Below are 15,000 nucleotides of genomic sequence, written 5' to 3' on the forward strand. Positions count from 1 at the left end.
TTGTCCTGTTCTGTCTTGTACTTCCCTCACAGGGTGTAGCACTGCATCCCCATGCAACACTCATATTTAACGTTTCATTGTTGTAGATAATGTAATGATTTACTTCCCTCATCCTGTTTATAATTAGTATTTTGTCTTTGTTTCTTTCTCCCTTCTAGAAACTTTGTTCTGCTCGACTGATCAAGTCTGATTCTCAATAAACCTCAATTATAATACCACAGTGGAACCTTCAAAACTCCACTGTGACACAGTAAAACTGTTTCGGCATAAAAGGGATACAGATTTTCCATTCTGCTTGATCTAACAGCCAAACAGGACAAGAAAAAATAATAATCGGAGATCTGCATGGAGGAATGGGCCAAAATACCAGCAACAGTGTGTGAAAACCTTGTGACGACTTACAGAAAACGTTTGACCTCTGTCATTGCCAACAAAGGGTATATAAAGCACTGAGATTAACTGTTGTTATTGAGCAAATACATATTTTTCACTATAATTTGCTAATAAATTCTTTAAAAATCAGACTGTGATTTTCTGGATTTTATTCTCCTAATTTTTTTTATCATAGGTGAGGTATACCTATGATGAAAATTACAGGCATCTCTCATCTTTTTAAGTGGCACAACTTGAACAATTGGTGGCTGACTAAATACATTTTTTTGCCCCACTGTAATAGTAGTGTACAGTAACATATATTAGAAAATTAGGTGAGAGTTTTAAGCCTCGTTTCCATTGAGCAGAACAGTTTGGTTCGGTACATAATTATAAAGCTCTTCATGGGTACCAAAATAGAGCATGTCTACCAAGGTTTGAAACCCTAAACCTTGCTTGAAACCAAAATATGAAACTCTTACTTTGCTTGACACTCTGACCTGAAGCCTGTTCCCAGCCACGAAACCCTAACTTGAAACCTGAACCTCACTTGAAAGCCTAATTTGAAACCCTAACCCAAGCTTGAAACCCTACTTTGAAAATCCCTATTACTGGCAAGAAAGTAAATTTGGTAAGATGTGACGTGGTGGACACGTGGCTTTTATTTTGGGACCCTTTTAAAATGGTTTAATTACATACCAAACTAAACTGTACTGCTGGAAAAAGATCAGTTTTGGTACCCCACAAAACTCACAGAAAAGTTGGTTCAGTACATTTTGGATATTTTAGGCCCTTTCACAAGAATCCGTCCTGAACTGAACCGACTCGTAAGGCTTTGGGGGTAATGTGGCTTTACGAGCCTTTAGCGAACCCGTTTTAGAACCCTTACATTGTGGTACAAAAGAAAAGCATGCCAGCAAGCAGCAATGCTGACACAGCAACTGCCATCCGATTGACACACAGCACTGTGAAAATGCCAATATCGGGTTGTACAAGTACAATTACAGCTGAATCTTAGCTACGGATAACGACAATAGGCCCAGTGTGTGTGTGTGTGTGTGTGCTCGGTTTGACTGACCTTGGCCATGTACTCTGTGACGATGTAGAGACTCCCCCTCTCCTCCACAATGACTCCCAGCAACTGCACCAAGTTGTTGTGTCTCAATTGCCTACGTAAACATAAAAACAAATGACTGGTTTCTCTTTAAAGAACTAGGCTGTACCTATTTGAGATTTTTTGTCAGGTCTGGCTCACGTCATGACTGAGGCTTCTGCGATGAAAGCCTGTGCCGTGGCGTCGTTTTTGATACACTTGACCGCCACTTTGGTCCCTCTGTAGTCACCCACCATCACATCTGACAAGACAGAGGGAGATTTGAGAACAGAGGGGACCACGATCCTGCCAACACTTGTTTGAAAACCATAACCGTGGTTTGATAGCCAAATTTGAAATACTACTCATGTTTGAAAGGATAACCCAAACTTAAAACCCAAATTTGAAACCCAGAACTGTCTTAAAACCATACTTTGTAACCCTAATTCTGGTTTGAAACCCTAATCCTAGTTTGGAACCCTAGTGTGAAACCTTAACCTGGGCTTGAGTTCCTAACCCCGTTCCAACGCTACGTTGTCTCTGATGTGTGACTCACCTCCAAACTCTCCTTTACCAATGGTCTGCAGGAGTTTCAGCTCCTTCCTGTTTAGGGCCCAGCCACCTGCAGGAACACCAGACACAAGTATCACTTTAGTTTAATTTACTTTGACCATGCAATAGTGGTAAGAAATTAAATACAAAAAAACATGAAACAATGCAATATATTATCATGTAGTGACTTTTTGCATAGCCCAGACAATAGCAATGTAAACAGTCCTATAGTACAAAATTATATCCTATATACTTTTATACTATATATTATAAGCCTGCTCTCCAGCAAGCAGTAGAGTATGGTTTGTTATGCAATTAAAAGGTTTTACAGAATACAGCCATGGTTCTACCAAGCTTTTGAAACTCTGAACCTGGCTTGAATCCGTAACTTTTGCTTTAGAACTTGTCACAGGCTTGAAATCCTAAGCCTAGCTTGAAACATCAGTTAGGTTTAAAAACCTGGCTTGTGGAAATGTGGCTTCACCAACCTTTACTGATTTAGATCCAAACTGTACCGGTGGTACAGTCAGGTTACACTATGTGCCGTTGCCATGATGTGACGCTATTTATGTAGCAGACAGAGCTATCACCATCCCACCGACACACGGTACCGTGGAAATGCCAGTGTTGGGGGTTTACTGTTCTCTTGACAGGGTTTACAAGCATGACCGAATGGAGGACTGACCATGCTACAGACAAATACAAAAGCTTCCGGCGTTTAGTGCAATTACAGCCTTGCCAGTACACACACAAGTTGTGTTTAATGAGTCCAAAGTGTCCTTACTTCTGGAGAACTCGTCCTGCGCTGCCACAGTGCCCTCCATCAACTTGGGCTTGATGAGGCTGGTGCACAGGCCATCGGCATCTTTGGTGTAGTGCTGCCAGGAACACAGGAGAACAGAATGAATGCTTTGTAGAGATGCAAAACATTGACCGAGGACACCTGCTGGTTCCCTGTCCTGTATAAACGTAACGACTGAAGAGAGGGAACCATGTCGTGCCGGCCAATATTACACTTTAGGAGGTGATATAAAAATGGGCAATGCTTGGGTGCAGCAAAGATGGAACTTCAAAGCTGTTTAGACTGCACAGACTGGAGTGTCTTTGAAAATTCAGCTGGCAGCCTGGATGAATATACGGACATTGTCACATCCTATATGAGTTTCTGTGATGAGGTTTGTGTACTAACAAAGTCATTTCGCACATTCAATAACAACAAGCCGTGGTTCACTGCCAAACTTAAGCAACTTCGCCAAGCTAAGGAGGATGCATATCAAAGCGGGGACAGGGCCATGTATAATCGAGCTAGAAACCAGCTGACTAAAGAAATTAACATTGCAAAGAGGAACTTAACATTGCAAAGAGGAACTATGCAGTTTAAAAAAACAGTTTAACGACTAGTGCTAACGAAAAACAGTTTAACGACTAGTGCTAACGACTCTAATACGACTCCCCTCGTTGAGCAATCACCTCATCGTGGTGGAGGGGTTTGTGTGTCCCAATGATCCTAGGAGCTAAGTTGTCTGGGGCTATGCCTAGCAGGGTCACCCATGGCAAACAGGTCGTAGGTGAGGGACCAGACAAAGCACGGCTCAAAGACCCCTTATGATGACGACAAAAAAATTTAATCGTCTCCCTTGCCTGGACGCGGGTCACCAAGGCCCCCCTCTGGAACCAGGCCTGGAGGTGGGACTCGAAGGTGGGGCTCGAAGGCGACCGCCTGGTGCACCCATGCACAGCGCCTGGTGCACCCATGCACAGCCCGAAAGGGTAACGTGGGTCCCCCTACTCATGGGCTCACCACCTGTGGGAGGGGCCATAGCTGGCTCTAGGGACGTTGAATGTCACCTCTCTGGCAGGCAAGGAGACCGAGCTGGTGTGTGAGGTCGAGAAGTTCCGACGAGATATAGTCTGACTCGTCTCCACGCACAGCTTGGGCTCTGGTGCCAGTCCTCTCAAGAGGGGGACTCTCTTCCACTCTGGAGTTGCCCACGGTGAGAGGCGCTGAGCAGGTGTGGATATACTTATTGCTCCCCGGCTCGGCGCCTGTACATTGGGGTTCACCCCGGTGGAGGAGAGGGTAGACTCCCTCCGCCTTCGGGTGGGGGGGACGGGTCCTGACTGTTGTTTGTGCCTATGCACCGAACAGCAGTTCGGACTACCCACCCTTTTTGGAGTCCTTGGAGGGGGTGCTGGAGAGCGCACCCGCTGGGGACTCCATCGTTCTGCTGAGGGACTTCAATGCTCACATGGGCAATTTCAGTGAGACCTGGAAGGGCGTGATTGGGAGGAACGGTCCCCCCGATCACAACCCGGGCGGTGTTCTGTTATTGGACTTCTGTGCTCATCACGGATTGTCCATAACGAACACCATGTTCAAGAATAAGGGTGTCCACACGTGCACTTGGCACCAGGACACCATAGGTCGCAGCTCGATGATCGACTTTGTGGTCGTGTCATCGGACTTGTGGCCACATGTCTTGGACATTCGGGTGAAGAGAGGGGCGGAGCTGTCAACTGATCACCACCGGGTAGTGAATTGGCTCCGATGGTGGGGGAAGATGCCGGTCCGACGTTGCAGGCCCAAACATATTGGCGGAATCCCCTATCAGAAGGAGTTTCAACTCCCACCTCTGACAGTTCCGACAGAACTTTGCTCATGTTCCGGGGGAGGCGGGGGACATGGAGTCCGAGTGGACCATGTTCAGCGCCTCCATTGCTGAGGCGGCCGACCGGAGCTGTGGCCGTAAGGTGGTCGGTGACTGTCGTGGTGGAAAACCCCGAACGCCTTCAAGCTGTCCTATTGGGCCTTTTTGGCCTTTGGGAGGATGGGGTACCGAACTTCCTGATACGGGCTGTTCGGTCCCTGTACGACCGGAGTCATAGTTTGGTCCGCATATCCGGCAGTGAGTCGGACTCGTTTCCGGTGAGTGTTGGACTCCACCAAGGCTGCCCTTTGTCACCAATTCTGTTCATAACTTTTATGGACAGAATTTCTAGGCGCAGCCGAGGCGTAGAAGGGGTCCGGTTTGGTGGCCTCAGTATTGCATCTCTGCTTTTTGCAGATGTTGTGGTTCTGTTGCCTTCATCAAGCCGTGACCTCCAACACTCATTGCAGCAGTTCGTAGCTGAGTGTGAAGCGGCTGGGATGAGAATCAGCACCTCCAAATCTGAGACCATGGTCCTCAGTCGGAAAATGGTGGCGTGCCCTCTCCAGGTAGGGGATGAGATCCTGCCCCAAGTGGAGGAGTTCAAGTATCTTGGGGTCTTGTTCACGAGTGAGGGAATGGGAGATCGACAGGCAGATCGGTGCAGCGTCTGCAGTGATGTAGACTTGTATCGATCCGTTGTGGTAAAGAAGGAGCTAAGCCGAAAGGCGAAGCTCTCGATTGACTGGTCGATATACGTTCCTACCCTCACCTATGGTCACGAGCTGTGGTTCGTGACCGAAAGAACAAGATCCCGGATACAAGCGGCCGAAATGAGTTTCCACTGCAGGGTGTCCGGGCTCTCCCTTAGAGATAGGGTGAGGAGCTCGGTCATCCGGGAGGATCTCAGAGTAGAGCTGCTGCTCCTCCACATCGAGAGGAGCCAGATGGGGTGGCTGGGGCATCTGATTCGGAAGACTCCCGGACGCCTCCCTGGTCAGGTGTTCCGGGCACGAACCACCGGGAGGAGACCCCGGGTACTACTGAGGACACGCTGGAGAGACTACATCCTTCGGCTGGCCTTGGAACGACTCGGGATCCCCCCGGAAGAGCTGGATGAAGTGGCTGGGGAGAGGGAAGTCTGGTCATCCCTGCTAAAGCTACTGCCCCTGCGACCCGACCTTGGATAAGCGGTAGACAATGAATGGATGGATGGACTCTAAATCAGTCTGGCATGCATTCCAATCGCTGACCAATTACAAGCAACGATCCCCCCAAGCTGAGAACAATAGCACACGAGGAAACAACTTCAAAACCTTCTACTGCAGATTTGAAAAGGACACTTTCACACCCACCCAGCCACACCACCGACCAATCACACCTCTGACTTCTGCGTTAATCAGCCACGAACAGGATGTGAGACCCATCTTCAAACAACAAAAGATTAACAAAGCACCAGGCTCAGACCATGTGTCCCCATCCTGCCTCAAAGTCTGCGCGGACCAGCTCGCTCCAGTCTTCACACAGATCTTCAATAGATCTCTGGATCTGTGCACTCTCACGCAGTCAACATGGGGCTGCACTTCATCCTAGAACACCTCGACAGTGCAGGGACCTACGGGAGGATCATGTTTGTGGACTTCAGCTCAGCGTTCAACACCATCATCCCTGAACTCCTTTCCTCCAAGCTTCTCCAGCTCAGCGTGTCGCCTGCCATCTGCCAGTGGATTTACAGCTTCCTGACAGGCAGGACACAGCAGGTGAGGCTGTGAGAGATCACCTCATCCACACGCAGCATCAGCACTGGGGTACCCCAATGTTGTGTACTCTCTCCGCTGCTCTTCTTTCTCTACCTCAACGCACCCGGCTGTCAAACCCCTGAAGTTAGCAGATGACACCACTGTCATCAGCCTCATCAAGGACGGTGACGAGTCTGCATATCGACAGGAAGCGGAGCGGCTGGAGCTGTGGTGCGGCCGACACAACCTGGAGCTGAACACGCTCAAGACTGTAGAGATGATCGTGGACTTCAGGAGGCATCCTTCGCCACAGCTGCCCCTCACGCTGTCCAGCTGCCTTGTGTCAACCGTCGAGACCTTCAAGTTCCTGGGAATTACAGTCTCTCAGGAGGAGCTGCTGAGGCAGTTCTACACAGCGGTCATCGAATCAGTCCTTCCATCACAGTCTGGTTTGGTGCTGCTGCAAAAAAGGACAAACTCCGACTGCAGCGGACAATCAAAACTGCTGAAAGGATTGTCGGTACCCCCTTCCCACCATTGAGGACTTGCACGCTGCCAGAACTAAGACAAGAGCGTGCAAAATCCTCTCGGACCCTCCACATCACGGTCTTCCAGCGCCTTCCCTCAGGTAGGCGCTACCGATCAATGCAAACTAGAGCAAGCAGACATTCCAACAGCTTATTCCCTCTTGCAATCAACTTCTTAAACAGCTAACCTCCAATTCCTTTGCAACATGCTGCCATTTTTTTTGTCTGAGTTTGTTGTCACATTTCTGTCGGGCCAATTATATATTACTCGTGCACTCATTGTAGTAGTCTCGCCATGCTGCACTATTTGCATGTGTGTTGTTGACCAATACTGGCCACTCATGCCAGAGTAGCATCTGCCCCATTTGCACACTGACTGAGGAGTATCTGCAACATTTGCACAATCAACATTGTCCCATATTATCGCGCTACTCGTCACTTTAAACTGCATACACTCCTTGAAGTCTCGTCAATGGTCATTGTACCGGACTATTGCTATATTAGTCATTCAAACTGCCCTAAGGGCTGGAGGACTGCATCTTTTTGCACAATTGCAAAATAAATAAATAAATAAATAAATAAATAAAAATTGTAGCGGCATTACCAGATAACTCGCAACCCTTTATTGCTCAGTGACTGTTTTTGTCAATGTCTTTATGTCTCAAAAGTGTTCTCTGTCAATTGACTGTCTGTTGTCGTGATAGAGCAGCTCCAACTACAAATTCCTTGTGTGTTTTTTGGACATACTTGGCAAATAAAGATGATTCTGATGTTGTGTTGAAAGCAATGTTGCTCTTCAATAAGTAGGTTGAACCAGAGATTTTCTCCCTCTTTTGAAATTGCATCAGAGCTGCAAACGAGGCGGACTGTGGGCAAGGGTATTCTGCAATGTCGAGAAATACTTGATACGTCGTTGACCTGAGGGGTTTCCGCCTTTGGGGGTTGTAACAGAGCCGTATGAGAGGCAGAATGCCGCTTGTGTATAAGGGTATTTCACACTACCAGGACTGGGGTGTGAAGTTTAACACCCAAAACTCACTCTCCCGCCCTTTTGTTAGCAATGTAACTGTATAATAAACAAGTCAACCTGGTAATTTTTCACCTTTGCAGGTTGTATCAGACCAGTAACAGAGGCGAGAGGGCACCTGTATGTAATGTTATTAAGGGATATTGGGACGGGAGTGTTAAGTTGAACACTTTACACTCACTTCTTCTGTCCTGTTCTGTTGAAGGCAATTGCTGTGTGCAGCTGTGGTAATATCCATCTTTTCTGGGTTCTGTGTGAAAGGCAAAAGGTGGACACATAATACTCCATCTACTATGCTTGAAGCACTTCTTTGTGGGGAAAAAGGCATTGGTCTAATTCCGGGAACAAAATGCATGCAGTGTTACAGCAATATTCGGGCTTTGAGATAAACTATGATGGCTCAGATGCACTAGTTTTGCAAGAACCCTGTGTGACAGAGGCTATTGTCTGACTCTGGGGATTCTGGTTTGCAGTGTAATATGACACACAGTTGCGCCAATATTACTGTTTTGCTTGGTTTTCTGCAAAAACAAAACAAAAGCGGATACAATGACACCTAAAGCTGCAGGCTCTGATGAGCCAATTTTTGTGGATCTCTGTCTGAAAGTGGCTTTTGACCTTTATCTTCCTCTGTGTAAGCACACACAGTTGCAGCAATATTCTCCCTTTGTTGTGTTCTGTGTAAAAAGTGAAGACTGCTTATTTTTGATCTGTGCAAAAAAATAAAATAAATGCAACAGAATAAATCTGCAAAAAGACAGTTGATCTGTTAAAAGTTTGAATACAGTCTGTTGGGTACACCTTAAAAAACAGACCTCTGAAGTAGGTCAGACGTTGCCGAGGCCTACCTCGTTGAGGAGAGAACCTTAATGCTGTATCATTACAGCACCAAAGCTAAACCACGACAGCTTTGACTTACATCACACACTTTCTTTGAGCAACAAAAACATTTTACCGCTTTTTGAGTTTTACAAGAAAACACTTATATGAAAGTCAGTCCTGTCATCTTCTATTGTTCAGTGTGCCATCACCTCCCTTTACTGTCATTGACTAAAATTGCTTTTCCCGAAGGGACAAAAACTTCCATTATCCGCCTATTCCTGAAAATGTGTCTGAGAATTATCTACAAAGTAAGTGCCACACGCACAGTGGTTCTCCACCTGTATGTACAGTCCTGCTCACCATTATTGGCAACCCTTCATTTTTTGCAAAACCTGTAAAATATCTTCAGAAATAAAATGAAATGTACCAAACCTATATCATCAGGCTCTTTAACAATTACAGTCATTTAACAAAGAATTTTTTTTTATTTTTTTTAACTTCGATATTGTAATTTCAAAGAAAATAAAACAGAGTACAGCATGTGCAGCAATATTAGAAACCCTCCTTAATATTTGGTTGCACACCCTTTGGCAGCAATGACAGCCTCCATATGTTTCTTGCATCCATTTATAAGCTTTTTGCACTTCTCAGGTGGTATTTTCTTCCATTTTTCCTTTGCATTTTGTTGAAGCTCTAGAACATTTGCAGGTTTATTTTCCCCAATCGCAGATTTCAGCTCCCCCAAAGATTTTCAAGTGGATTGAGATCAGAACGTCTTACTGGCCATTTTAAAACAGTATTTTTTCCCCCTTTTCAGCCATGCCTGTATGCTTTTCGATGTGTGCTTTGGGTCTTCGTCTTTCTGGAGAACTTTGCCTCATACTAAGTTTTTTTTTGTTGTTTTTTTTTTTTCATTTCACTCTAAAATTTCTTGATAATTTTCCTTTTTCATGATACCTGTGATACAGTCAAGGTACCAGATGCAACAACGCAGCCCCACAGCATTAAGGATCCTCCACCACGCTTGACTGTTGTTAGGGTGTTCTTTACCTTAAAGGCTTCATTGTGCTGTCTGTAAACATACTGTTAGTGTGCATTGCAAAAAAACTATTTTTGTTTCATCGGCCCATAAAATTTGTTGATCACTTGCTTTATAAAATATTGTTGATCATTTGCTCTTATGTATCCAACAAGTTCTCGACAACTGTATTGTCAAATTACCAGTGTTGGCTTTGCAAACGTGCAATACAATTGCACTCTGGACACGGAGTGGTGAACATCTCTTGCTCTGGCAGAAGTCTCCAGATGTACCCAATAACGCCACAAAAGGTGGCCAGATTTGGTGCAAAACTAGTCACTTTTCTTCTTTAATTATTGCTAGAGGGGTTAGAAAAGTCAAGCAACATAGTGTAGATGAAGCTCGCTTTGTCATATGTCAAATAGCGCCGCCCCCGGTCATCATGGTAATGAAAGGTGTACTCTGCATTTCCATGATAGCACCCCAATATCACCCCCACCCAAAAAAAATAAAAATAAATAAATAATGATTTGAAGCAGATTGTGATGAGTGCACACGACATTTGTTGCAATTTGTTATCCTTAGTGTATTTTGGCCAAATAATTTCAGAGACCTTTCTATTAAGACACGTAGGAACACTATGTGTTTCTCAATACAGTGTTCCCTCGCTACATGGCGGCTCAGCATTGGAGCTATTTTTTAGTGTTTAAATATACGTTTAATTCTTTTGTTTTACAGCAAACTTCAAATGGGAGTGACAAACTGCTTGAACCAAGTCCGTTTTGACGTTTATTAAAAAAAAGAAAAGGAAAAAAAAAATGAGCGTGAGAACAGATGCGAAGGAATATTTAAAAGTTTATTAAAGCACAATTTTAAATGTGTTTTAATAGGTTTAAATGTGTATAAAGTGCAATGGAAGTGTTTACATTTTTCATATGCTCTCTCTGTATTACGAATTTTCACCTATGGCATGCGGGTGTGGAAAGTATCCGATGCGAACGTGTGTTCGCTATATTTTATTTTACGTAGTCTTGAAACATACCTTTAAATTAACACTATCATGTATTATCATCATTATTATTAAAAGCATATATTGTCTGCATTCAAAGACAAGCGTGCATGTAAAGATTTGGCAGTGCTGTACATGCTCTTCTATTGGACGGTGATGACGTCATGGTCAAAACTCCACTGCAGAGCGTCCGTGTGAATGGGTGACATGACAACAGTGATGAGGATGATAAAGAGAAGCCTGTGGTAGGCGGAAATACTTATTTTGGGGAGCAGCAGTTGACAAGGCGTGCTAGGGCATGGGAGCCCATAATAAATTCCAAAACTGCAGCAAGGCCAATGGGCCGAGAGGGTGCAGTGGCGACTACAACCACCAGGAGGTGTCGTTGTAGCAAAGGAAATTCCCACGTGGGCGTGCGCTGTGAACAATGCATTATGTAACGCATACTGATGCATGAAGATGAAATATCTTTTTAGAAGAAAGTGCGATCACTGTATGCCCACTGAACGGCATGTATGATATCACAGTGGGTCCCTTCTTCTTTTGTTAGTCTATGCATTGAGGCCTGCCGTGACAGACCGAAGGTGTCGATGGGAGCGGGGCTGGCCGAGCCGGAAAATACACACAGTAAGAATGTGAGGAATCCTCCGCTAGCGAGGAGGGAAGACACGGTAGGGAATGCAGACGGGGAGAGGCTATACATAGACTCGAGAGAGGGGAAGGCAGCATAACAAAGAGACAAGGTTTACACAAGGGAAGCAGAAATCAAGCCTGGGGAATGATAAAAATACAGAAGGATATAGTGAGATGGGAACAGCTAAAGTGAAAAGTTCAACACCTTAAGCTTGCAAATTTGGTTTGACTATGATTTTCATAAAAAATATGACAAATCTCAAATGTGGAATATTGTCAAAAGTCATGTCCGCATATCAGCTGAGCGTCACTAGACCTAATTCCAGCCAGCATCAAAGGATTAGGATCCAGTACCCAACAGAAGCGCATTCAATTTAAAGCAGAAAAGACTCAGGCGGCATCCAAGTATTTTGGTCTGGCCGTAGCAAGCATGTCGCTGATGTTATTTTGGTAGGTTTCTACATCCTGTTCTTCATCCGGTCCTAACATACCACATTTCCAGGTGCACACAATGAGCCAATGTGCAGCACTATAGGAAAACTTTACACGGCGCCAAAACTTGGAAGGATGCTGACGGTAATATCGCACATATCAAAAACCCCAGCCCCTGCGCGTTATCCGCACACTTCACACATGCCAATTGCTGCCACTGTCTACAATGTCTTTTGTTTTACACAAAATGTCTTCTACAGCTACAAAAGATGACAGTATCCAATGTTTAGGCTTCATTCTTGTGTACATATCATATTTGTATAAATAAATAAATGATATACGTTATTTCTGCACACACAGGAAGTCAGCTAACCTGTATTCTGGGTTTGATCATGTGACGTTCCGCATCAAGCGAATTAGACTAGTTGACTTGTGTTTAACTTATGTCACTCAAAACATTGCCTGTACAGTAAATAAAGGTTTTATGAGGGTGACAGTTTGGACTCTACCTTGGAAGTAGTACTGTACATTTCCATTGCAAGGCCAATTAAAAGCTCTTGCGCTTCTGGTTATCTGATGTGATGAAAGTCTATCGGCCTGCCAGCAAGCCTTGCAGATAACAGATCAGATGGGCTTTTTGAAGAACGCGAGAAAGGAAAACCCCACTGGGAACAGCCGGTGTGTGTGTGTCTTTTTATGTTGTGTGCGCGCAAAGTTTTGCAATGTGGCTAATGTATCCCAAGTACAGTTTTATTTCCTGTTCAATTATTACATTTTTAACATAAGTAATAAGATGTGTTCCTGCCAGTCATAAACTACAGAATCATTGGTGAGGCGTCTCTAATATACAGTATTGACCCATTCATCTAGCTAAATAGGGTAGGTAAAGTAAGGTCGGCGGGACGTGTCAATTAAAAATGAGAATTGTCTGTTAATGGCATTATTATCCATACAACTCATGTTTTAAACCCCATTATCATTGTCTGTAAAACAGGAATAATTCTGCCTTGTTTGCATGTTGCAGTTCTGGATAGATGGCACAGTCATGGAGCCAACCAAACAGAGAATGGGCATGTCAATCAAAAATTAGCATTGTCCTCCTTCTAATGGCAGAATTCTCGATGTAAGCCCCTTTCACACTATTTGTAGAACCGACATATTTATACCTTTTGACCATGTTGCTTGTCTGTTTAGACAGCATTGCCACGGAACCAAACGTAACAAAGCCAGGCTGTATCAATCAAAAATTCCTGTCGTTCTAATGGGAGAATTCTTGTTATAAGCGCCTTATACATAGTTATTTCTGCCTTCCAACCATGTCACTGTTCTAGATAGATGGCACCATAACAGAAGCAGTATCTGCCAATCAAACTCAAACATTATTACTAGTGATGCACCAAAATGTCCACCGCCAAAAATTGCCCAAAAGTTCATCTTCGATTTCGGACCGAAATAGTTTTTCACCAAAGTAAAAATACCGAAATAACATGTCAATGCACAACATGCTACATGTTGAACACTAATGGATGGCACACACAACACTGTACACTGTATAATTCAAATTTGCATGCCACGAATTATGGGAACCGCGTGGCTTTTCCGTCAGCATGCTAGCAGCCACTAGGCCAAAGTGGAGCGCCCCAACCTCGCTGCTTTCCGCTGTTTGGGTAAGGGGAATGCTTGTTGCGTGGTATTTTGCGCCGCCCAAATACCTACCTACGAACTATAGCTAACGCTGCTAAATACAATGCCGAGCCGCAGAGGAAGAACGTGCGCATCGCCAGGGGGAATGCAGGGAATAAACTACAGTTTTAGACAAGTATCACTAACAAAGGACAGGCAGAGGATAAGATAATCAACAGACGGGAACACCATGCTAATCGCTAAGCTATCACATGAATTCGCAAAACAAGTGATTTGGTGGTACAGTACACTTGTCACATTGGTCTGGCTGGAACGGTGTTATAGCTGTAATTAGCCAACTTTGAAAAGCAAAACAGCAAGTAAATTAGTTTATGTAGGAAAATACTGTAATAAATAGTGCTAAACAGCCATAACAGGGACCGGACTCAGGAAATGAATTAGGACGTAACCCCTGCTACGTCACTTAAGAAAATAAACCAACAGAGGTGGGTCGTGTCAAAAATGAGTATTATCTATCTAGTTCCATCTTTTTTCATATTGCTGTTCAGGTACAGATGGTTCATGGAGCAAAGCATTATTACAATTCTTATGGCATTATTTATTAATCCCTATTACACCTGCCAGTAAGGCTACACTGGCACATTTCTGACTTTTTCAACCCATGTCACTGTTCCGGTATAAAAGACACTGTCACGAAACTGTGAGAAGACAAAGTAGACAGCAATTATCTGCCTTTGAGGTTGAACAAACCGCCATAACAGAGTTCAAGGTGCCTGTGTGTAAAGGAATTTCACAATATTTGTTCTGAGGTGTCAAGTTTCTCACTCGACATTGACTTCTCTCGCCCTGTTGTATCGAAAGCAACTGCCACTGTCGGTATTTTTAAGTACAGTATTTTCATGACCATACGGTCTTAAAAGTCTGACATTTTCTCCAAAATGGACGGGGCGCCTTATAATGCGGCGCGCCTTACGTGTGGACCGAGTTCCAACATCTATAAATGTTGTGTGATGAGCGTTCCGCTTGACTTTTTTTTTTTTTTTTGAGTATTTCCTGCCGACACGCTGCTTACACAGAGGAAAAGCGGACGTGGCTGAAGGAGAACCCTAAAGGCACGCCCCCGCACCAGGGTGTTTTTCTTTCTTTTTTTTCTTTTTTTTTACCGCTTGACTGACTGGGAGCATTTCTAGGGTATGCATTGTGCAAAACAACATCGGATTGGCTAAGGACCCCCGAAAATGTCACCTACGAAGAGACACGCTTACGAAGCACAGTTTAAACTGCAGTTATGCGGAGGAACCTGGGAATCGAGCAACTGGAGCCGCGAGAGAATTCAAGATCAACGAATCCATGGTTCGCAAGTGGAGGAAGCAGGAAAACAAGCTTCGCCAATTCAAGAAGACAAAGCAGAGTTTCCGCGAAAAAAAAAAGAAAAACAAAACAAAAAACAAAGGCGAGGTAGCCCGAGTTGGACCAACTCGAGC

General features: G+C 44.6%; 1 protein-coding gene across 3 annotated transcripts in view; it reads right to left on the reverse strand.

Moving 5' to 3' along the window:
• The window catches only part of LOC133398053 (tyrosine-protein kinase CSK), an 81,274-nt gene that overhangs the window by 8,240 nt on the left and 58,034 nt on the right, over positions 1-15,000 (reverse strand). For all 3 annotated transcript variants that reach the window (XM_061669640.1, XM_061669659.1, XM_061669650.1), the window contains exons 6-9: positions 2,802-2,895; positions 2,022-2,087; positions 1,628-1,727; positions 1,451-1,541 (exon numbers count right to left, since the gene is read on the reverse strand). In XM_061669640.1, the coding sequence (XP_061525624.1) occupies positions 1,451-1,541; positions 1,628-1,727; positions 2,022-2,087; positions 2,802-2,895 (351 nt within the window). The remainder of the gene's footprint in view (positions 1-1,450; positions 1,542-1,627; positions 1,728-2,021; positions 2,088-2,801; positions 2,896-15,000) is intronic.

Source organism: Phycodurus eques, chromosome 2 (assembly GCF_024500275.1).
Source record: "Phycodurus eques isolate BA_2022a chromosome 2, UOR_Pequ_1.1, whole genome shotgun sequence".
NCBI classification, from domain to species: domain Eukaryota; kingdom Metazoa; phylum Chordata; class Actinopteri; order Syngnathiformes; family Syngnathidae; genus Phycodurus; species Phycodurus eques.